Below are 23,552 nucleotides of genomic sequence, written 5' to 3' on the forward strand. Positions count from 1 at the left end.
AATTTGATGAAGTCAGACCAGGTCCAAAAGTTGAAAAATAAATAAATACAAATATTATTTGATTCTGACTTTTAAAAAGCCCTTAAAAATGCATTGTCACCACAATTCTTATTGTTTCAATGTTGATACTAAATGATATTGAATGGTATTGATTTAAAATATTTCAGAATCTGTTTAATTGATATTTAAAATATTTTACTGTTTAAAGTATAATTCTAAGCATGCTTAAAGCATTCTGAACTGCATGTTATACAGTTGACTCTCTGTTTAACGACTTTCAAGGGACCACAAAAAATCGTCCTTAAGTAGAAATCGTCCTTAAATAGAATGTTTTTAACACTAAAGTGGGCCATCTGGGACTGTGAAAAGCCGTCGTTAAATAGAGAAAGTCGTTAAATAGAGCGTCGTTAAACAGAGAGCCAACTGTATTTATAACTTATTTTAACATTTTGCATTGTAGCTTATTAAGTAGTAAGTACATATTTTGTGAGTTAGACACATTTTCAAATTTTTTCTGCTTATGTTACATTAGTTCATTTCTGACATTGATTTGTCATGATGGTAGCATTTCAGTATTTAAAAAACATTAAAAAAAAAAAACCCTTAGTCCTTGAATCCAAATTGTTAAGTAATATCAAGTCAATTTTAAATTTAATTTCAGGTTAGTTGTTGACACATAGTGGAAAGAGATTCTTATGTTTATCATTTGCTTGTAAAAGTTATAGTTATAATTAATAAATTCCTGAAATTGACGTTGTAATATTATTGAAAATAAATTTGTTATAAAAAATCAAGCAATAGCCAGGAAAAATTATTTAACTCTGCATGCCTTTTTTATATTTGTTGTAGGAGCTATTGACCATTGGAAACTTTACTTTTGGGAAATTGAAATCAATGTTTTATTTTACTTCAGTATTCTTGACAGCGTTTTGCTTATTATGGTTGCTTCTATTTTGTAGAATTAAACACATTTTCTCTCTCCTATACATATTCATGTGTGTGTATATTAATATGAAGTAAGAAGATTTATTTTATTTTTCCAACCATAGGTTCCCGCAGAAAATGGAGTATCTGTAATGTTCCTGATCACTCCAAAAGTCTTGGGTTACATTGAACTCAAAGTAACTGCTGTGGCTGACAATTATGGAGATTCAGTTGTCAGAAAATTGCTTGTTAAGGTAAATAGTGCTTTAAGTGATACAGTGAAACCTGTGTAAGTTGTCCACTTGCGGTGCAGTACTTTGGCGGTCAACTTAGACAGGTGGTCAACTTATAAAGGGGGTAATGTTTTTCTTTTTTTTCTTTTCTTTTTCTTTTTTGTCATTTCTTGCACCATATATTCATTTTTTGATTAATTCACCCCCCCCCCCTTACTCTTTCTGTTCAACTCACTTTCATTGTTTTAACATTATTGAAAGTGAAACAATAATTAAAAATACTATTCAAATAATTTTGTTTGTTTTTCCTTGTTTTTAACTACATTAGACACTGTAGTTTTAGAAATTCCATATATGGCAGCTTATTTTCTCTGGCTTTCTCCATTTTCAATTACTTTTAATATTTCATACTTTTTATTAATCCCAAGTTCAACTAACTTTCTTTTTGAAGCCTTTTTTGCACAACTTATAGCACAAAAAGCAATAAGCGCAATTCTCCCAGGTCATAAAGGCAAAATTAAAATGTCCTATCTCTTAATCCCTCGCACCAGAAACATGTAACTGTACTCATTAGCAGGCCCAGATCTGCGTACCCGCAGTGCGAGGGACTTGTGTCCTTAAAGGAGCTAACGCCCTAGAAATTGAAGAAATATAGAAAAAAAAAAAACCTAGCATTAAGGCTTATTTGCTTTACAAATAGATACTGCTGACCACTAGGGAGGGGCCCTACATATTTTGTTGCGGGGGGGGGGGGGCAAAAATGTATAGATATGGGCCTGCTCTTTTTAGCAGAATTCCTGTGTTGCTACAACATATTGCAACTGAAAGAAAAGACTTTGTACTTTTCTACTGACACCTATTTTTATTGAACAGAGTACAAAAAGCTATCTCAAATAGAACAACAAATGAAAAACAAGTTTGGAGAGTAAAGAGCAGCATAAGCTTTATGCTGCTGTTTAGTTTGTAAAATGCTAGTATGTCATCAAAGCATTAAAAACATTCTTTTAAAGCTATCAAAATAATAATTATTACTATTATAAATAAATAAATAATAAAACAAAATAATACGCTGAAGAAAGTTAAAAAAAAAAATAAACCAAGTGGTCAACTTACAAAGAGTTTTTTACAATACTCCAGATCAAATTTGGTGTACATTAGTAGTCAAGATAGGCAGGTGATCAAGATAGAGAGTTGGTCAAGTTACAGAGGTTTTCCTTCATTATGAGATAGGACTAATTCCGTGCCTGACAAAAGCAGTCAGCATAGACAGGTGGTCAATTTACAAGGGTGGTCAACTTTACAGGTTTTACTGTATTGTAATTAAGTAATATTGAGCTTGTATGTTCATTGAAATTTCTATCTGCCAGTACAGTTTTAAGTCCTAAATCATTAAATTATTCAAATTACATTTATTAGATAAATTATATGGATACATGTAATCATTCCATCGAAATAAATAAAATCTGGATTTTTTTTTTCTTTTTTAATGTTAACCTCTTGATTTCTTGTGGTACCTTAAACTGTTCTTAGTGCCAGTGCTCTCCATGCTTTGAACGGTTTCAGGTTGGGAAACCCTACTCTAGATTGTGTTTTTGGAGTATTTTTTCAGTGGAATACGACATCAATTTCGGCTACTCTTCAAAAAGTTGCATAAGCAGCATCTAGAGGAGATTATTACTTATTTAATTTACTATTTTTAAATTTAATTCCTAAAAACTACTGTACATATTACTTTATATTATACAAATCTAATCATTACGCTAATGTTGTTGAATAATTGATATTTGATAACTAATACTCGATATATTTTTTAAAATCACGTGTGTGAAATTACAAACGAGACTTATGTACAAGTTATCTTTCTAATCTGAAATAGCATATATTCTTTCAATTAATGTTTTCACTGTTAAAACTTTGCTGTATTTCTCATACACATTTCTTATCATAGAAAATTCCTTTCCTTTCGAATTCTTTTATTGTATTAATGCTCCTGTTTGAAAATAAATAAATTAAAACTTGACAAACTTTAATCCAATTATTTCCTAATTTGTTTTAATGATTCTATAGTTCTCTGCAATTAAGACTTTAGTCTATGAAATCCTTAAGTTTGAAAGCTTTGATTTGAAGAAAAGTGTTTGATCCTTCAACAAATGCAAATCTTTCTCTTACTTGTAAATAATTATGTATTTTTACTTTTTCTTAGCCTGAAGGATCACCTCTTTATTTCAACAAAGCTCTTCTAATGGATTTGAGGGATCCAAGTTCAAAGATAATCAATGAAACTGTTCAAATTCCGATTCCCAAAAATGCTGTATCTGGATCTACTTCAGTCTCTTTATCTGCAATTGGTAAGTTTAAGATATTTTTTGTAATTTTTTAAAATTGTACTATGAAGGAAAATTTGCCAATATGAAGTTCCAATTCATTAGACTCTTGAATTGTATTATTTATATACACAGTGGCGTTCTTGGTAGAGGTGTCATCCCAGCAATAGTTTGACGTCCACCATCCCCTTCTGCAAAGGAAAAAAAAGACATTTTACGCAAACATTTGAACAATTTTCTGGAACAACTCATTTTTATTTTTGTGGTGTAATAAAAGCTTAAATTGAAAAAAAAAATAGTTGCAAATGCATTTTATGTAAATTTGCCCTAGATTCTTATGTAACCGCCCTCTCCCCGCAATAATGTTCTATTTACGTTGAATTTCTTTAAATCTTAAGTTATGTTTGAATAACTTTAAAAGAAAGTTTATTAAATATAATTTAAATAGAAGACATTTTCAAAATTAAAGTGTTTATTTCTTTAAAAGACTCTTAAATCCACTTTAGGTGGCACATCCCAGGTAAGTGTCACCTGATGTGGACCTCTCCCCCCCCCCCCCCCCATCTCCCACTAAAGTGTGGTTACTGATAAATATTAAGTGTCTGATAAAATAAGAGGGAAAGGATATGTGCAATACAGATTCCCCGTCAGTCATGAATTAGTGCCCAGCCTGAAGCCAGTAACAAAAATATCAGAGTCCCGTTGTCTTCAGAAATTTTTTTAATGTTTTTGTTTTAAATTCTTTAGATATTCATGTGAATTTAAAAGGAAGTGTAGGAGTTCAGCTCTTGTGAGTTTCCATGCAAATTAAGTCCTGCCTACGGCCTCAGTGCCTGATGTTTCCACCATCATGAAGCAAAAAAAGTAGAAGTGTTTATGAAATTAATTTCAAAATGGGTTAAATTTTAATTAACTCTTTTGAAATTGGTTTATTATTCAATAATTATTCAAATACAAATACAAAAGTGACGACCAGCAACAGGCTCTGGGCCCAGCTAGACTGGTTCCTGGTCAATTTACAATCCCCAGTGAAGATCAATGGCCCTCTTAAAACTATCTACTCCCTTGCTCATTACCACCTCTTCCGTTAAGCTGTTCCAAGGTTCCACTACCCTGCTAAAATAATAATTTTTCCTAATATCCATGTTAGCCTGAGATTTAAATAGCTTAAAACAATGACCCCTTGTCCTGTTTTCAGTGCTAAACTTCAGCCCCGTAACATCTTTCATTTTAATAAATTTAAACCACTGAATCATGTCCCCTCGGTCTCTTCTTTGCTCAAGACTGTACATTTTTAGCCTTCTAAGCCTGGAATCATAATCTAAGTGGGAAAGTTCATTTGTTAGCCTTGTAACCCGCCTTTGAACCCTTTCCAATACAATAATATCTTTCTTAAGATAAGGAGACCAAAACTGAACAGCATACTCCAAATGAGGTCTTACCAAACTTCTATATAAGGGCAGAAGAATTTCTTTAGATTTGTTTGAAATAGATCTATTGATAAACCCAAGCATCTTATTGGCTCTGTTACTAGCAATGCTGCACTGTTGGCGAAACTTTAAATCCTGATTAAGACCCCCAGATCAGTAACTTTGTCTCCCTGACTAATGACTGAACCTTGCAAATAATAATTTGTACACTTATTTCCATGCCCTAAATGTAGCACTTGACATTTCCCAACATTAACAGCCATACCCCATTTATCAGCCCACTCCGTAATATGATCTAGATCCTCTTGCAGCTGATTTGCTTGTTCTTCATTTTCTACAGTCCCCATAACTTTGACATCATCAGCAAAACAATTCATGTTCCCAGAAATATTTTTGTGAATATCGTTCATAAAGACAATGAACAAAACAGGCCCTAACACTGATCCTTGAGGAACCCCGCTTAAGACCTCACTCCAATTAGAATAATTTCCCCTTACAACTACCCTTTGTTTCCTTCCGGTCAGCCAATTTTTTACCCAAATGAAAGTTTTCCCTCCTATTCCTATATCAGTTAATTTGCTAAGTAGAGCAACATGCGGTACCTTATCGAAAGCTTTTTTAAAATCAATGTAAACAACATCTACAGGCTTCTTATTGTCCAAAACCATGGTAACTTTATCACAGAAATGTAATAAATTAGTTGCACAAGATTTACCTTTCCTGAAACCATATTGAAAACTAGTCAATAGATTATTAGTCTCTAGAAAATTTACTATCTTAATTTTCATCAATGTTTCAAAAATTTTGCAAACCACTGAAGTTAGACTCACAGGTCTATAATTTCCCGCACTCCCTTTAGACCCTTTCTTGAAGAGTGGTGTAATGTTAGCCAGCTTCCAGTCCTCTGGCACTGTCCCCGAGTTATAAGACGCAAGTAATAAATTAATAATGCAAGGAGACAAAAGCTGTTATATTTTGCTGAAATATAAATTTAAAAATATTTTGTAAAATTGCTGTCTTTCACTCATTGTGTAATTTGTTTGATATGCCCCCTCCCCTTTTTTTCTCTTTGTCCAGATATTTTTACTATTACTACTATTATTTTGAAAATTTGTTTAATTCGATGCTTGAAAATGTTGATTTTTATTAATTAGCAAGTGTACTTATATTTTGTGAAACAGTTTCATTGTCATTTTTACAATTTTGCATGACGACGCAAGCTTTATTGTTTCGTTTGTTTTATTCTTTGTTAATCATCAAAATGTAAAAATAAAATTTAATGATTTTTTTTTTCCTTTTTAGGTGATTTGTTGGGTCCTACTGTCAACAATTTGGACAAATTATTAAGAATGCCTCATGGTTGTGGTGAACAGAATATGTTGAACTTTGTTCCGAATATTGTCATAACAAAATATCTGCAAAGAGCAAATAAGCTGACACCAGAAATTAAGAAAAAGTCCCTCAACTTTATGGAAAGTGGTATGTTGATATTCTACTCAATCTTTCCAGCATTTCCAAACCTCAAAAACACCATTTAATGACTGTTCGACTGCCATGTATGAGCCTTCCTGTAACTAAGTCATTGCTTGAATGAGATATTTTTGAAGAAAATTTCATGAATGTCAAAGTGTATAGTTCTCATTCAGTTTTTGACTGTAGTACTGTAATGTGTCTATTTTTATTTTACTAGCTATTGAACTCTAGACATTACCACATTCAAAATGTTTTGAAATTTTTTTCGCCGATGTTACTACTTTCCCTTCATCCTTATACATAATGAATGTGAATTAAAACTATAGCCATCTGTAGTTAGGTCTAGTAAATATCTTTACATATATTACTTATAAATCTTATTTTGGCTTAAATTAAGACATTACCAAGCTCAAAATATTTTGAAATTTTTTTCGACAATGATTCTACTTTCCCTTCATCCTTAGCAGGGTTTAAGCTGACTTCAAAAACTATTCAGCAAAAAAGCGAAAATTTAGAAAAAAGCTTTAGCAAAATGCTAAAATGTCAATGACTAATGAATATGTTTACTTATCTTTCTAACTGCCTCTATGAGTTTCATCTTCAGTTGAAAGCAAAATTCTATATTTAGTCAAAACAGCTTTAAAGAAAGAATAGACAGCAGCTAATATTTCTTTCAGTTTTAAATTAAGAAAATTAGAATTGTACTTTGCATTAAGAGAACGCAAGTTTGATTTTTAAACAGCAATAGGGCCATTCCATGGAAAATGGTAATTTTGTCCCACACCTGACGCCTTGTATATTTCATAAAAATAATACTGTAGAATATAAATTAACAAATTTTTATGGCTTAACAAATTACAAACATACTATGTGTGATTCCTTAAGCAAAAATTTTGTCATTACTCTTTAAAATGATTACTTCTTAATGAAATATATGAGCCATTACGTGCTCAACCTGCGTCAATGTGAGGGGGTGCATAAACGTGCGTGGGACATTTTTGTGGAAAGACTCAACAACCAATCATACATTTATTCTGGAGAAATAGTACCCATTAAGACAAAGTTATTGTTGAATTTAATTGTTGTTTACTTCACTACTGCCGTAGTTCCCTGGTTCATTATGGTTGTGCCACCACTTCCTTTCTCAGATTGTGCAATGTTTTTGTTTATTTTTTCTTTTCTTCTTCTTTGAGCAAAAAACCGAAAATGCCTTGCTTCATTTTCGTAATTTAAATAGAATTTTTGCATTTTGCGAAAATTGCGACCATAGCTGAAACCCTGATCCTTAAACATAAATAAGGTGAAGTAAAACTTTAGTCTTCTTTACTTAAGTCTAGTAAATATTTATCCCATCATTGCACATATAGCTTATAACTCGTATTTTGGCATAAATTTAAATCTTGCTAGGAGTTTAGTATTTAAAAAGAAAAGTATTTATTTAAAGTATATCTCAGGACTCTAAGACATCCTTGTGCATAAATTAATTTTTTTTTTGAAGGTTATCAAAGGGAATTGACATACAGAAGAAATGATGGTTCATTCAGTGCCTTTGGAAATAGTGATAAAAATGGAAGTACGTGGTAAGTAAAGTCTTGCAGTAGTTCGAGCACATTATTACATAGTTATAAATTTGTATTAAGAAGACCTTCTATGGCAATATATTTGTTAAGATTCTGATAGATTAAGAAATCAAGATTTTATACAAGATTGGTTAAATATAAACAAGGAGGCCCCTCATTTAGAGGGGTCAGTGTGGACCCCTCCCCCTTTGGAAAATTAGTGTTTTTTACATATAAGTGGACGTTGTTTTTACTATTTTCTGCTAAAATTTGCACTGAATATACACCCTTGCCCCCTCCCCCTCATGGAAAAATTGAAATGACTGCCATGACAGGGATCCTTGAGTCTAAGTTATGAAATTATAAACAAATCTTGCCATAAGAATAAGGTTATATATTACAAGATGAATCTTTTTGAATTTTGAAATTTTTCCTTAATTTTATCCTTTTTTTCATTAAAGGTTGACTGCATTTGTTGTGCGATCTTTCCACCAAGCCAAAGAATTCATTGACATTGACGATAATATTATGTCTTCATCCCTGGAATGGCTGGCAGAACAGCAAAAGAGTGATGGTTCCTTTGAAGAGCATGGAGAAGTCCATCATAAGGCCATGCAGGTAGGTAAAGAAAATTACAGTAGCGTCTCGAAAATCCCAGCTAATAGGAGCTCGCACCAGCTCAGAATCCTTTTGATTTTCTGAAAAATTCTTAGTGATTTAAATTTTACACTATCTGGACGACATAAGGACATGCACGTTTTTCTTCCTTTTTCAACGGAAAAGATGGGGTGTATTATTGTCTTCACCAAAAATTTTATCACTCAAATTTCAATATAAATTTCCATTTTATTTATCCCTAAAAATTCTTTTATTAGTTTTTTTCGTACTGTCTACACGTGTATGTGTGTTAATTTGCAGGTAACCGAAAAAAGCATTTTGACTGTTCGGGATCCATTTTGATAAAATTTGTTGTAAGATTAAATAAGTGTGCACATATTACATGTTGTGTGTACCTCTCAGAACACAAAGCAGTCATAAGAAGGTTTCAATTTCTTTTATCCAAATTATATGCGTCAAGTTCTGCACTTCTCTTTTCCTTGCCAATTTTAATCTGTTATTCAACTGAGCTGTTTATTCTATGTGAAAAAAAAACACTTTTAATTTTAAGAACATTTTCGTTTTGAAGTAATTACCTTCAAGCCATCTAGCATTCTGTCTCCAGCAGTCAATGAATATTTCATACCACATGGCAAGTATTGTTGGTAAAGAACTCTCAAAGTCTTTTTTTTTTAACTTTATTGTGTGTAGCCAAGGAAGTTTTACAATAGCAAAAGATTCAGTTTCAGATTTTAATACAATGTATTTTTAGCTGTTAAAAATATGCCTCAAAATATTTATAAAACACCTCAAGTTAAACTGAAAATCGGACTTTTGAGACTTGGATTTTCGAGACTCTACTGTATGTTGAATTTTGGTGAAGGAACAGGAACATAATGTAGAATGTGAAAAAAATTAAAAGCTTTTTTTGTACTTTTATGTTGTAAAAGTTCCCAGTTAACCACTATTTTAATTGGAAAATGAACTAATGTAGAATAATTTTTTCAATATTCAGATACTAGAATTTTCATTTTTTTCTAGGGCGGATCTGGAACTAAAAGTGCATTAACTGCATATGTTCTACTTGCCTTCATAGAAAATCAGGTATGTATGTTACATTTTCAGTTTTTAAGGTATTTATTGAACTTATTTATGTTATTTTTCCAATTATGGAGAACTGAATTAAGGGTGCTATTTGTATTATCGAATGTAGGTGCTTAAATTTGCTTGCAAAAGTAAAAATGTTAATACTCATGAGTATATATCGGTTTTTAAAGGATATTGCTTACCAGCAATATTTGTGTTGGACATTAAAATTTTGGTAGATTAACTTTCATAATGAGGTCATTTCAAAAATTTTAAAAGTATTTTTTTTTTCTGAAAGAGCTTGCTTAGAAACAAGGATCTGACCATTTTTTAAATAATTCGACCAAGTTTAATATCTAAAAAAAATTACTTTAATCGATGCGCTTTCATTGTTTACGCTTCTGCCGATAACATCACAAATGATGAACTGCCATTCGTTGTTGCCATTTGCAGTGCGCAATATTTAATTTGCATCTTTACTGATATGTGTTGGCAATGATATGGTTGATAGCAAGCGTACAGCGCAATTTATTTAATTCGCTTCTTGATAATAGCAGTAGACAGATGCACCAAAGTGCATCATTTGTGACATCATAAAGACCACACCTTATTTTCAAAATCGGACGTTTTAAAAAATTAATTAAAAATCAAGCATCGGGAAAATGGAAGTTTTTTTCTCGCTCCATGTTTTTTTTTTTTTTTTTTGCTTATTCTATCAATTTCAGTGACTAAAAGTAGTACTTTTGACTGAAGGAAACTACCCCATTGATGACTTTTTTTTTTAAATTGTTGTTTGCAACAAATTGCTGATTTTCCCCTTGGCTTTTGTCTTTTAAATAATTTATTCAATGATGAGGGAAGGGGGAAGACATACTCAGAGTGCAAGTTTTTTTTTTTGCCTCATGAAATACCCAATTATTAATAAAAAGAATTATTTTAATTTCTTTACTATCTATGTGTACTTTTGTCAGTAGAATCAGGACATTTTACTTGGATCATATTTGCATGTGTAATGTGTGCGTGTGTGTAGTTTTAGAAACAAAAATCTATTTTATTTCATGGAAAATAACAAAATTTGTTAATTATTAGTTGAATTCTTACGTCACCCAGTTGAATTAAAAAATTATCATAGTATAAGGATTTAGATTCAAAAAATTTTGATTTTGTTTCCTAGGCACAGAAAACTTTTAGCCAGGAGATGGATCGAGCTACTAAATTCTTAGTAAGAGAGTTAAAGAATTCCCAAGATCCCTATTTCATTTCGATCGTGACGTATGCATTCCATCTGACAGAGCATCCGGAAAAGGACATGGCCCTTCAAAAACTTCTAAGTTTATCATCACGAGGTGGTAAGTGAAAGAATCCTAAATTTTCAATTCAATGCGGTGCATAGTGGGTATTGTAGCAGACGAAAATCTGGTTCTTACAACGCTTTCTTTTATGTGGCTTATTAACTCTTCTTTCTATTTAAAAACGGTTTTATTTTGGAAGTTTTTAACTAAAAAAAACGATGTAAAAGAATAATGAATGATTCATTTTATAAAAAATTCTCTCTTTATAATGGTATTTTCATGATCTTAACCCTCTTTGGTTCCTTTTCAGAAACATGGTGAAAACTCATTCTCTTTTTACTTTTCCCTTTTCTCAGCATTTCTCATGCAGTCTTAAGTCTGTGTAAGCCCTAAGCTGGTTCATGGTGCATATGAAGCCCAGTAATCGTTGAATAAAACTAGTTTTTAAAGCACTACTAATACTGCGTAGCGAGTCAAAATACCCGCAGACCAACAGCTGATGGGACCATTGCCAAACCGTGAATAGGGTCCATTATCCCAGTAAGCAAAATATCTTGCCTCAGCATTGAATAAAGGTTGACATGCAAGGAAAATCTTCTTGCATTAATGCTGCCTCAATATTGTTATGTTACTCCATTTATGCTGTCCGCAGGCTGCCACATTATTGACTGACAAGGTGTATGCAGCATAATATCAGGGAAAAATCAAGGTATGCTGCTTTTGTAATATCGCATACGTATTGATATGACAGGATAATATCAAGATGTTGTCATGACAGCATGAAATCAATGTCTAGGCAAGATGATCTTGCTTTTGTAATCTTGCATATGTATTGATATGACAGGATAATATCAAGACAGCATCTCATGACAGCATGAAATCAAGGTCTAGGCAAGATGATCTTGCTTTTGTAATATTGCATACTTATTGATATGACAGGAAAATGTCAGGATACATTGACATGATAGTATGAAATCAGCACGTTTGCAAGGTGTTTTATTCATTTATTTATTTGTATTATTTTCACTTTAAACTCGAGAAATAAATTTCATTCTTTAATTATTTCTGTTATTCTTCAAGATAGTTTTTTAGCCTAAGAATATTTTCTTAAAGCTGATATCTGATCGGAAATTCATATGAAAATATTAATAGTACTCGCAATTTAATTTAAAAAATGAAACTTTCTTCGATTTGTGTAATACTTGACTTATTTTTTAAATTCATGCTTCTAATTGTACTATAAAGACATAAAAAGCCTAGTTAGGAATAATTGTGGAAGGTTTTATAGCGCATTTAAGAGTAAAGATAGCAAAATAATAAATAAATAAATAAATACAATAAAGTACATTTTCAAATGGATGTCAGCATTGAAAATATCCCATGGACAAAACATATGAATTTTTCTTAAAGAATAACATAAATAACCATTGAATAAAATTAATCTTACACGTGAGATTGAAGTGATAATACGAAATTCTAGGCTTCATGTCCTTTGTTTCGAAGTCTAGGGACGAAAAAAGTTATTTTCTGCCATTTCTAACATTGATTGCACATCGTCTGCGATATGACTTGTTTAGTACTATATTAATAAACAAATGCAAATATCAGTCATTCATAAATTATTCCTAAAACAATACTATTCCACACTAATAACTAAGCAACCAACTTAACAAAGCCTAAAAAATGCAACGCCACGTGCAACTCCTCTGAACCGACTGAATCGATGTGCCAGCAATGCAAGGGACACTGGGTAGAAAGAACTGTGCGCATGCGCAAGTATCAATGAAGGTCTACCTGTTCTATTGTGTACTAATTACCTTGATGGCGACAGCATGAAATCAATATCATCTTGATGGCGTCAACATGTATGCAATGTTGTTATTTCAAGGTAATATCAATATTGATATTTTAAGATGAATGCAATGTTGCATACGTGTTGTTATTGTAATATTGCTTTTTAATCTTTATGCAAGCTTTATGCTGTATGAAACACGTCAATATTGACGCCGTCAGTATGATATCAAGATCTGTCAAGGTTAATGCAAGAAATTTTGCTAGTAGGGATGTGTGCATTTTTTCAAATTGAAATGTTTGATTAGTTTGAAAAATGTTCATCAATGGTCTGAAAGTGACTAATTTTCAAATGAGCTTGTCTGTAAAAATCATAACTGAGGAAAATTTGATTCAAATAAATCAAAAAGAAAACCCTTCTAAGCCTAATTCTCATAAATTATTATTTTTTTTTAACCTGTGGTAGGATTTTATTCCTCCAGGGACAGGCCCTTGGATGAAGTACAGGCTAATTACAATTAAAGTAACCGTATTTAGACCTTAGTAAAGCTCATTCTAATCAACGTATGTCTTATATAACTAAAGGATAAATCAGGGGTGCCCACCTGGAAAGAGGGCGGTGGTCATGGTGCAGACTGCACCATTGAAATTTTAAGGGGGATTGTTTTGAGGGGTATTTTTCTCATTTTCTGGGGGGGGGGGCTCTTGTTTTTAAGGGGGTTTTGCAATATTTAAAGGGTGCACCCTTGCCAGGGTAGAGGGGGCACCCCTGGATAAAAAACATACAATAAAAAAGTACACGTTCAAACACTTACTGGGTGAAAGCTCTTCAATTTTCATCGCTAAAATGCTACAATTGATAGATGAACCATGTGTGCTACTGTTGAGTAGGCTGTGACAAGCTTGTTGTAATGTTGGTTCTGCAGAGCAGGGAAACACATTAGAGAGATCAAAATGCTTTATTCCAAGATTACACATCCAACATCCTGCATTCCTCGTCCGGGGCTCTCCTCTCGAGCAGAGCGCATACACATAACTACATTATTTAGTGGCGCCATCTCTTGACACGCCGTGCAAACAAATACTTACTTTATAACATCCTCTCTTCACATAACAAAAATGAAATTAAAGTTCTATTAAACCAAAAGTTCTCACATAATAAAAAGTTCTTCACAAGTTTAGACGACAAGGTCTCACTTTGTTTCTCGTTGACCTTCTGGGTACAATCACCATGGAATCTTGTTTCCGAGGTTGCTGCGCTACTATTGGGGTCGATAAAGGTTGCATCTGTGTTGGAGTCTTGCATTGTGGGGAAAGAACTGGAGGATGCTCCTTGGGAACTGGATTATGACTTGGAGGCGAAAGAAGTGGCGGTTCATTTGGATCGCCCGGCTTTTCTTCTTCCACCACAGGAACTGCGTCCTCCTCTCCAGCATTTGAAGAAGCAGTAGCTGGCCTAGGGTTTATTGAACTTTCTTCAAAGCTGCTGCCAATCCGTCGGCGGATTTGGTCAGCATGACGTATCCATGTGCCCCTGGCAGTTTCAACTTTGCACATGATCTTACCCATTTGGGTTAGAATGCAACCCTCAATCCACTTAGGGCCCTGTCTGAAGTTGCGAACCCAAACTAAATCCCCTGTCCTGAATCTCCCAGGGTCAGAATGGACTTCTCTTTGCCTATAAGCATTTCTCAGCAAGTCTAAGCGTGAGCGTAGGGGTCGGCCAAACATGCCAAAAGCAGGAGATATGCCCGTAGATGCATGGGGCGTATTCCTATAGTTAAACAAAAATCTGACAAGTCTTTCCTCAAAAGTCCCCTCCCTGATTCTTTTAAGTGCAGATTTCACTGTTCGGACAGCTCTTTCTGCGATCCCATTGGAATTTGGATGGTACGGAGCTGTTTTTATGTCAGAAATGCCATTGTGCGACAGAAACTCACAAAATTCATCACTGCTAAACCCAGGACCATTGTCACTGACTATGCTTTTTGGAATACCAAAACGCGCAAATAAATCTCGCAAAACCATTATGGTAACATTAGCAGAGGTACTGAAGACTCGGGCGACTTCTAACCATTTTGTCTTAGCATCAACAATTATCAGCAGCATATGTCCTTCCACAGGACCGGCATGGTCAATGTGAATTCGTTCCCAAGATTGATCGGGAACAGGCCATGAGACTTGCTTTGCAGGAGGTGCTGAAGCATTTTGCTGGCAGATAGCACACTCCCTTACTTTAGCTTCTAGATCACTATCTATGCTTGGCCACCAAACGTAAGAACGAGCCAATGATTTAATTGCAACTATGCCTTGGTGAGCCGCATGAAGCTCATCTATTATGAATCTCTTAAATTTAGGGGGAATAAATACCCGAGAGCCTCTCAAAATTATACCCCCCTCGATTGACAACTCATCCTTTAATTTGAAAAATGGTTTTAAATTTTGCTGGATGCTTTTAGGGAAACCCCTTGCAATATAAGAACGCAGCAATTTCAGATCCGAGGAACTTTCAATTTCTCTGGCAATTAAATGGCTTGTTACCGGACTACTGTCAAACTGTTTCAAGAGCAATACTGATTCCGCTGGAACTGGCGGATCAGGATATCTAGTAGCTAGAGGTAGACGACTACAAGCATCAGCATTCGAATGCAAGTTCCCTTTTCGAAATTTTATTTTGTATGAGTAGGCTGATAGGGTCAGAGCCCAACGTTGTATCCGTGCAGCCGCAACAGTAGGAACAGGCCTATCTTCTGAAAGGAGGTTTACAAGAGGACGGTGATCAGTCAAAAGAGTAAAATTTCTGCCGAGCAGGTATTTTCGAAACCGAGTAACTCCAAACACCAAAGCTAATGCTTCTTTCTCAATGTGACTGTAATTTCTCTCAGCTTTAGTCAGTGACCGTGAAGCAAAGGCAATAGGGCGGTCCCCATCTTTGGTTTCATGAGATAACACAGCTCCTAATCCGTAAGGACTGGCATCACAAGCCAACACTACTTCTTTGGCATTATCAAAGTGCATCAGGAGTGATGAACTTCTTAGGGTTTCTTTCACTTTAGTAAAAGCTTCTTTCTGAGTTGCACCCCATTCCCATGCCTGTTTCTCTTTTAAAAGTTCATACAAAGGGGCTAGCAGGGTGGCCATGTTCGGCAAAAATTTGGCGTAGTAAGTGATCAGTCCGATAAACGAACGCAATTCATCTACGTTTCTGGGATCAGGTGCACAGGCAATTGCTTCTACCTTCGATTCAACTGGATGGAGTCCATCTTTGTCGATGCGATGACCAAGATATTCAACTGAAGATCTCCAAAACTCGCACTTTTCCGGATGGAGCTTCATGCCAGCTTCTTGCAAGCGTGAGAGAACTGCATTCAAATTCTGTAAATGTTCTACTCTGTCTTTCCCTGTTACTAGGAGATCATCTAAGTAACAGGAAGCACCCTGTAAACCTTGGAGAATCTTTTCCATCTCTCGCTGGAACACCGCAGGAGCAGAAGCTACACCAAATGGTAATCTGGTATAACAGAACAGGCCTTTCTGTGTGTTGATGACTACTAAGTTCTTAGAGTCTTCGTCCAACTGCAACTGGCAATAAGCATCTCGGAGGTCAAGTTTTGAAAATAGGGTTCCACCGGATAACTGAGCAAACAAATCTTCAATGTTTGGCAGTGGATATTGCTCCAATTCTGTTATTTTGTTCGTCGTTAACTTGAAATCTCCACAAATTCTTATGCGGCCGTCTTGCTTAAGTACTGGAACAATTGGTGCTGCAAATTCTGCAGTCTTTACAGGTTCTAAGATGCCTTCATTTACAAGGCGACCAATTTCCTCTTCGACCTTGTTTCTTAATGCATAGGGTATACACCTGGCCTTAAAAAATTTTGGAGTAATGTCTGACTTCCTTGTCAGATGGACTTGAACACCCTTTACTAGGCCCAATGTAGGTGAAAATAAACTATTGTATTCTTTTAAAACAGATTCAAAATTTAATTCCGGCCTTGGAACATTATTTACAGCATAAGGTTGAGATGCATTTTTAAAAACAGACATTAACTTCAAAGGATATATCCAATTACGACCTGCCAAATTCACGTTCCCTTCTTTGACAACCAACAACGGTAAGGAACAGGAATTAGACTTAAACTTCACTGTGACTTGTACACTGCCAATGACTCTAATAGGATGCTCTGTGTACGAATTTAACTTGATTGTAGATGGTTCCAATGGCGGAAAATTCTGTTTAACTTTACTGTAAGCATTTAAAGGTATCAAAGAAAAAGGTGCACCTGTATCCACTTCGAAAATGAAAGGCTGGTCCTCAATAATACATTCCACCTTTGCTGGGGGCAGAGCTTCTTGCATACCACAGATGTTGAATAATGTATAGGTTCTTGACATCTCAGTAGTAGGCTCTTCACTGTTCACATTATTCACTTGAGAATTTTTAACTTTTTGTTTCGATCGGCACATTTTTGCAATATGCCCGATCTTTTTGCAGAGATGGCATGTAGAACTTCTGAACCTGCACTCACTTGGCACGTGTGGATCGCCACATCGGTAGCATTTCTGTGCGTCTGCTGTGCATCTGCTAGGACTTTTCTTCGCTTGCATCTTGTTTACTTCAACGCCTGACGACAAGCGAAGGTTGGAGGCATCTCTTGCTGCCGCTTCCATCGTTACTGCCAGTTCCGTAGCTCTCGTCAACGTGAGCTGCGTCTCCGACAGTAACTTTCTCTGTATACCCTCGTCCTGGATACCACAAATGATGCGGTCCCTCAGCATCTGATCCAAAGATGCCCCGTAATTACAATGTTTAGCCAAACTCCGTAGCTCGGCTGTGAAAGTTGCCACTGATTCGCCAGCTCGGCGCACGCGGCTGTTAAATTTGTAGCGCTCCACTATCTCCGACGGGGCCGGATCAAAATGCGCGTTCAATACTTGGATAATTTCCTCCAAAGTCTTTGCTGTGGGGGCCGATGGGGACAACAAATTACGTAGCAGAGCATAAGTGTTCGGCCCCACAACGGTTAGAAAGATCGCCCTTTGGCGATCGGCATCTTTTATCTCGTTGGCAACAAAAAACTGCTGTAACCGTTCCGTGTAGAGAGTCCATGATTCGTTTGCCGAATCATATTCTTTGATGTGGCCAAACGAACCCATGCTTCAGAATTCGTTTTCCGTTATGGTTCCGAAGTGTTCTAATCGCTTGCCTTCACGTTAGGCTTAGCACCCCCATGTGCTTGCAGTTCGCAAATAATATCCTCCCGACGAACGAAAATTATGCATCACTCACTTATCACTTTCTCCTCTGCTCTTATCGCATCCTCGTCGCCACTGTAATGTTGGTTCTGCAGAGCAGGAAAACACATTGGAGAGATCAAAATGCTTTATTCCAAGATTACACATCCAACATCCTGCATTCCTCGTCCGGGGCTCTCCTCTCGAGCAGAGCGCATACACATAACTACATTATTTAGTGGCGCCATCTCTTGACACGCCATGCAAACAAATACTTACTTTATAACACTTGTAACATGTAATTGAAACAAATGAAAAACACATTGAACAAATTCTGTGTTTTGTTCCTAGATTACTGTGTTTCCTTCATTCACCTTTTTTCACCTATAAGTAAACATTTGATTTTTAGTGTTTTCATATTGCAAATTTCTGTTCTCCCATATTCTGTGTATGCGAAATTTCAAGGACTGTCTATTTTAGCTAACTCTAAGTAGGTCCAAACAGGGAAAGTTCAATTATAAACACCTGGTTAATGAAAGTTAGAGCTAGTGTAAAATTTCTCTTACTTTAGTTCGGAAAACTGAGAAAAAATTTCCCCTATTGAACCATGGATGAGACCAGGCCCGTCATTTATGGGGGTCAATTGCCTCCTTGCTTTAAAAAATTCGTTTTTACTTATAAGTGGGCATAGTTTTTGTTTTCCGATAAAATTTGCATTGAGTATAAGATCTTTGTTCCTTCCTCCAAAAAGATTCGTAAGGACGCGCCTGGATGAGACTGATTTTTTCGGAGAAAATGCGGTGTTCCTGAATAAATAGAGAAATAATAATAAAAAGGAATGTCTATAGTTTTCTTTCTCATTAACGTCAGAGTTTTAAGTCTTGTGTGATTTTTCTTGTTCAATGTGTTTTCAGTTGATACTATGCACTGGAAGAAGGAAAAGGATGGAGCATCTTATTACAAACCTCAGTCCCAAGATGTGGAGATGACAGCTTATGCCTTGCTGACTTATTCCATTCGAGGAGATGTTGCTGGATCGCTCCCTGTGCTGCGATGGATGATCTCGCAACAAAATGAGAATGGTGGCTATTCCTCCACACAGGTAATGTAGTTTCTTCCTTCTTTTCAAAGTTAATGATCATTAAAAGGGACTATTCACAAAAGCCGCAATTGCTGAGAAGGTTCATCAAAACCACTGTGGGAAAATGACTCTTTTTGAAAATCATTAGTGTAGAAAAAATCTCATCAAAGTTGCAAAAGGGGAAGAGTAGAGTGGGTTCCTAACTGTCTGGCCTTCTGTACTCTTTGATCTAATCAACAATTAGAAATGTTTTGACTGGTCGTTTGTGGGAAAAACATTCTACAGGGTGGTGTCTACATGCTACAGGGTGGGAAAATCTACATGCAAACAGGAGGCAAAACAGAAAGAGAGGAAAGATAAACAAGACAGGAAAAATCACTTTTCAGGCGGCTAGGATTAGTGGTGGGACATTTTGCAAAACGAATTTCAGGAGCTTGTAAAGTAGTAATTGATGTACAAACTGGAAGCAAAACAAAGAGAAAGGGAGACAAACAAGAACAGGGGAAATCACTTTTTAGGCTGTTTTGGACCAGTGGAGGGACATTTTACAAAACATATTGTGGGAAGTGGTGGAGGGAAAATTTCCGTACAAATTCGAAACAAAGCTGAAAGAAAGCAAGGGGGAAAAACGAAGAAAAGAAATTGCTTTTTAAGCAGCTTGCATTAGTGGAGCAAAAAGTGATTTTTGCCCTATTCAGGATTCTTGCTATCCGACCTATTCTTTGGCTATATTAGGCTGGATAACCTGGAGGGTACTTTATTTCAATGTAAGAATATGAGGGAAACAAAAGTACCAGAAAACATAAGAAAAAAAACGAAGACAAAAAATTGTATGAGGAGCAAATACAAAAGTGACGACCAGCAACAGGCTCTGGGCCCAGCTAGACTGGTCCTATTCAATTTACAATCCCCAGTGAAAATCAATGGCCCTCTTAAAACTATCTACTCCCTTGCTCATTACCACCTCTTCCGGTAAACTGTTCCAAGATTCCACTACCCTGTTAAAATAATTTTTCCTAACATCCATGTTAGCCTGAGATTTAAATAGCTTAAAACAATGACCCCTTGTCCTGTTTTCAGTGCTAAACTTCAGCCCCGTAACATTCATTTTAATAAATTTAAACAACTGAATCATGTCCCCTCGGTCTCTTCTTTGCTCAAGACTGTACATTTTTAGCCTTCTAAGCCTGGAATTATAGTCTAAGTGAGAAAGTCCATTTATTAGCCTTGTAGCTTGCCTTTGAACCCTTTCCAATGCATTAATGTCTTTCTTAAGATAAGGAGACCAAAACTGAACAGCATACTCCAAATGAGGTCTTACCAAACTTCTATATAAGGGCAGAAGAACTTCTTTAGATTTGTTTGAAATAGATCTATTGATAAACCTAAGCATCTTATTGGCCTTGTTACTAGCAATGCTGCACTGTTGGCTAAACTTTAAATCCTGACTTATTAAGACCCCCAGATCAGTAACTTTGTCTGCCTGACTAATGACTGAACCTTGCAAATAATAACTTGTACACTTATTTCCATGCCCTAAATGTAGCACTTGACATTTCCCAACATTAACAGCCATACCCCATTTATCAGCTCATTCCGTAATATGATCTAGATCCTCTTGCAGCTGTTTTGCTTGTTCTTCATTTTCTACAGTTCCCATAACTTTGACATCATCGGCAAAACAATTCATGTGCCCAGAAATATGTTTTTGAATATCGTTTATAAAAACAATGAACAAAACAGGCCCTAACACTGATCCTTGAGGAACCCCACTTAAAACCTCACTCCAATTAGATTATTTTCCCCTTACAACTACCCTTTGTTTCCTTCCGGTCAGCCAGTTTTTTACCCAAATGAAAGTTTTCCCTCCTATTCCTATATCAGCTAATTTGATAAGTAGAGCAACATGCAGTACCTTATCGAAAGCTTTTTGAAAATCAATGTAAACAACATCTACAGGCTTCTTATTGTCATTCAAATACAAATACAAATGTGACGACCAGCAACAGGCTCTGGGCCCAGCTAGGCTGGTCCTAGTCAATTTATTAGTCCCCAATGAAGATCAATGGCCCTCTTAAAGCTATCCACTCCCTTGCTCATTACCGCCTCTTCCGGTAAGCTATTCCAAGTGCCCACGACCCTGCTAAAGTAGTAGTTTTTCCTGATTTCCAAGTTAGCCTGAGATTTAAATAGCTTAAAACAATGACCCCTTGTCCTGCTTTCCCCGCAAAAATTTAATCCATCTACATCTTTCATTTTGATAAATTTAAATAACTGAATCATGTCCCCTCAGACTCTCCTTTGCTCCAGGCTATACATGAATAGCCTGGCCTATTCAATAATATCCAACCTCTCGTCTAATATGCTTTTCAATTCTTCCATCTTGTTCCTAATACTACGAGCATTTGTATAAAAAACCTTAAGTAAGCCCACCTTACCTTTATTTAATGCTGCGCGATTATTTGAATCCCAACTGTTAAAACCTTTGCTCTTACTAGCCACCCTATTTCCGTTTCTACTAAAATCCCAATAGTTAGTACCTATTCGATTTCTGCTCCTTAAAGCATGCCCCCCATTCCAACTTAGTTTTTTGATTCTGAATCCTCTAAAACCAAACCACTAACCATTTTGACACCCGTAGAGCTCAGATGCAGGCCATCCCTAGCAATCTAATCGCGTTGACATTTACTCCACACATCAAAAAACCTGATGCTACGCTTAACGCAAATTTCCTTGAGTACCAGGTTCATACACCTAGCCCGTTGGTTTAACCAGCTCCTATGCACTCCATATCTGGGAAGCAAACCAACCACTTGGACATTTGCCGAACTGTTGGTTGCTTTGTCCAACAGGGAATCCCATTCCTTAGTAAACTCATTGTTGTTACTATGGCCTACATCGTTAGTTCCCACCCACAAAGTAACTACATCCTCTTTATTTACCCCCTTATTTTCAGCAACCCTATTTACATCTCTCACCCGAGCCCCTGACAAACAACATCTAGCCACCTTACGTCTAACTCTGCCTATTGAGTTTCCCACCTCACGCACCATTGAATCTCCCAAAATTATACTCTTTGTTTCCCAGTCTGTTGCCTCAGCAATAACTTTCCCCTTTACCTCTGGAATATTCCCACTATCTAACACACAGCTGATGCCCACCTCCTTTTTACTAACTTCCCCCTTTCCCTCTGGAGTGTTTACCCCATCTACATTCCTACAGCCTAATGCTAACTCACCCTCCAAGGTAAGCATCCTAACTCTGATTTCCGAGAGTTCAACACAGTTAGTGCAAATGAAATCCTTCTCAGACTCATCCTTCCCCTTAAACAAGCAGAACATCTGACATAGGTCACAAGAAATCCACTTGTCCCCTTTACCACTTTTAACCTCTTTCATTATGCATATAACCCCCATTCTAGCTGAAAATGATACACTTAAAAGTCAATACAAAAATGCAAAATTGAAGAAATAAAACTAATTATTAGAATTAAAAAGCATTGGAAGTAAAAGGTACAAAAATTACAAAATCCTAAGACAAGCAGTAAATTAAAATAAACAAGTTACACACTTAACAGAGCACTCATGCTTAACAACAAGAAATCAGCACATTTTAGGTTTAGCTACAAAGAATAGAAAAACACTTTAAGAAAGCAAGTAAATCAAAAATAAGACTTAAAAGCACAAAAATACTTAATTATATGATAAAATACAATAAAATTACTGAAATTAAATTAGTAAAATAAACAATTACAGTAAAAAATCACTTATCTCAGGAGCAGCAAAATATCACCCCAGCAACACTAGCGCCCTCTATCAGCGAATCGGCGAGCAGAAGAGATGCTTTTAACTGGTTTAAATTGGGCTATATAAAACTTCAAAAAGGGAAAAGATGCTTCAAAATTGAAAGAAAGGCAAACAAAGTACATCGGCAGTTCAACAAGGACATTCAACATTCATATTTTGACATACTTTTACTTTATGTTCAACTGTAAAATTTACTATTTTTAGTTTCAACGTTTGACATTTACATTACATGTTTTTCTCAGCGATACTTATAAGTTTATACATTATCTTATACATGCATTTGATGTTAAAGATGAAAACTACACATTGCATGGTGTTATAATAAATTCTTGATTATCCGCGGAATAGGGTGGCACATTAACTGTGGATAAGCAAATTCGCGGATGATCTGCAAATTAGGTAAAAACGATGCCAGTGTTTGCACATAGTGCTAAAAAAAATCAATGGCACTTGCATACATTTAAACAATAGTTTTAAAGATAACATTGTATGTAAAACTAGAAAAGAAACGCTCATTATTACAAATGAATTCAGAGATCTGTGAGCAAATAGTGCAAGCAGATTAACTGCAGCAGATCAAACTAGATCACTCCAAATACGCAAAGTGGAGGGGAGAGGATTTTTTTCAAGACTTGTTTACGGCATGTAAGTAGTATAGATCTAAAAATTAGTTGGGTAGGTCTAAAAATCAGTAATTCGTGAGGATGTAAAGTTGTAAGTA

At 35.5% G+C, this 23,552-nt stretch overlaps 1 protein-coding gene across 2 annotated transcripts in view; it reads left to right on the forward strand.

Annotated features, from left to right (window-relative positions):
• Positions 1–23,552, forward strand: part of LOC129230595 (CD109 antigen-like) — a 131,898-nt gene that overhangs the window by 94,999 nt on the left and 13,347 nt on the right. For both annotated transcript variants that reach the window (XM_054865002.1, XM_054865003.1), the window contains 8 exons: positions 1,050–1,178; positions 3,361–3,505; positions 6,214–6,390; positions 7,883–7,964; positions 8,405–8,561; positions 9,582–9,644; positions 10,801–10,975; positions 18,859–19,046. In XM_054865002.1, coding sequence (XP_054720977.1) covers positions 1,050–1,178; positions 3,361–3,505; positions 6,214–6,390; positions 7,883–7,964; positions 8,405–8,561; positions 9,582–9,644; positions 10,801–10,975; positions 18,859–19,046 — 1,116 coding nt within the window. The remainder of the gene's footprint in view (positions 1–1,049; positions 1,179–3,360; positions 3,506–6,213; positions 6,391–7,882; positions 7,965–8,404; positions 8,562–9,581; positions 9,645–10,800; positions 10,976–18,858; positions 19,047–23,552) is intronic.

This window comes from Uloborus diversus, chromosome 9 (assembly GCF_026930045.1).
Source record: "Uloborus diversus isolate 005 chromosome 9, Udiv.v.3.1, whole genome shotgun sequence".
Lineage (NCBI taxonomy): Eukaryota > Metazoa > Arthropoda > Arachnida > Araneae > Uloboridae > Uloborus > Uloborus diversus.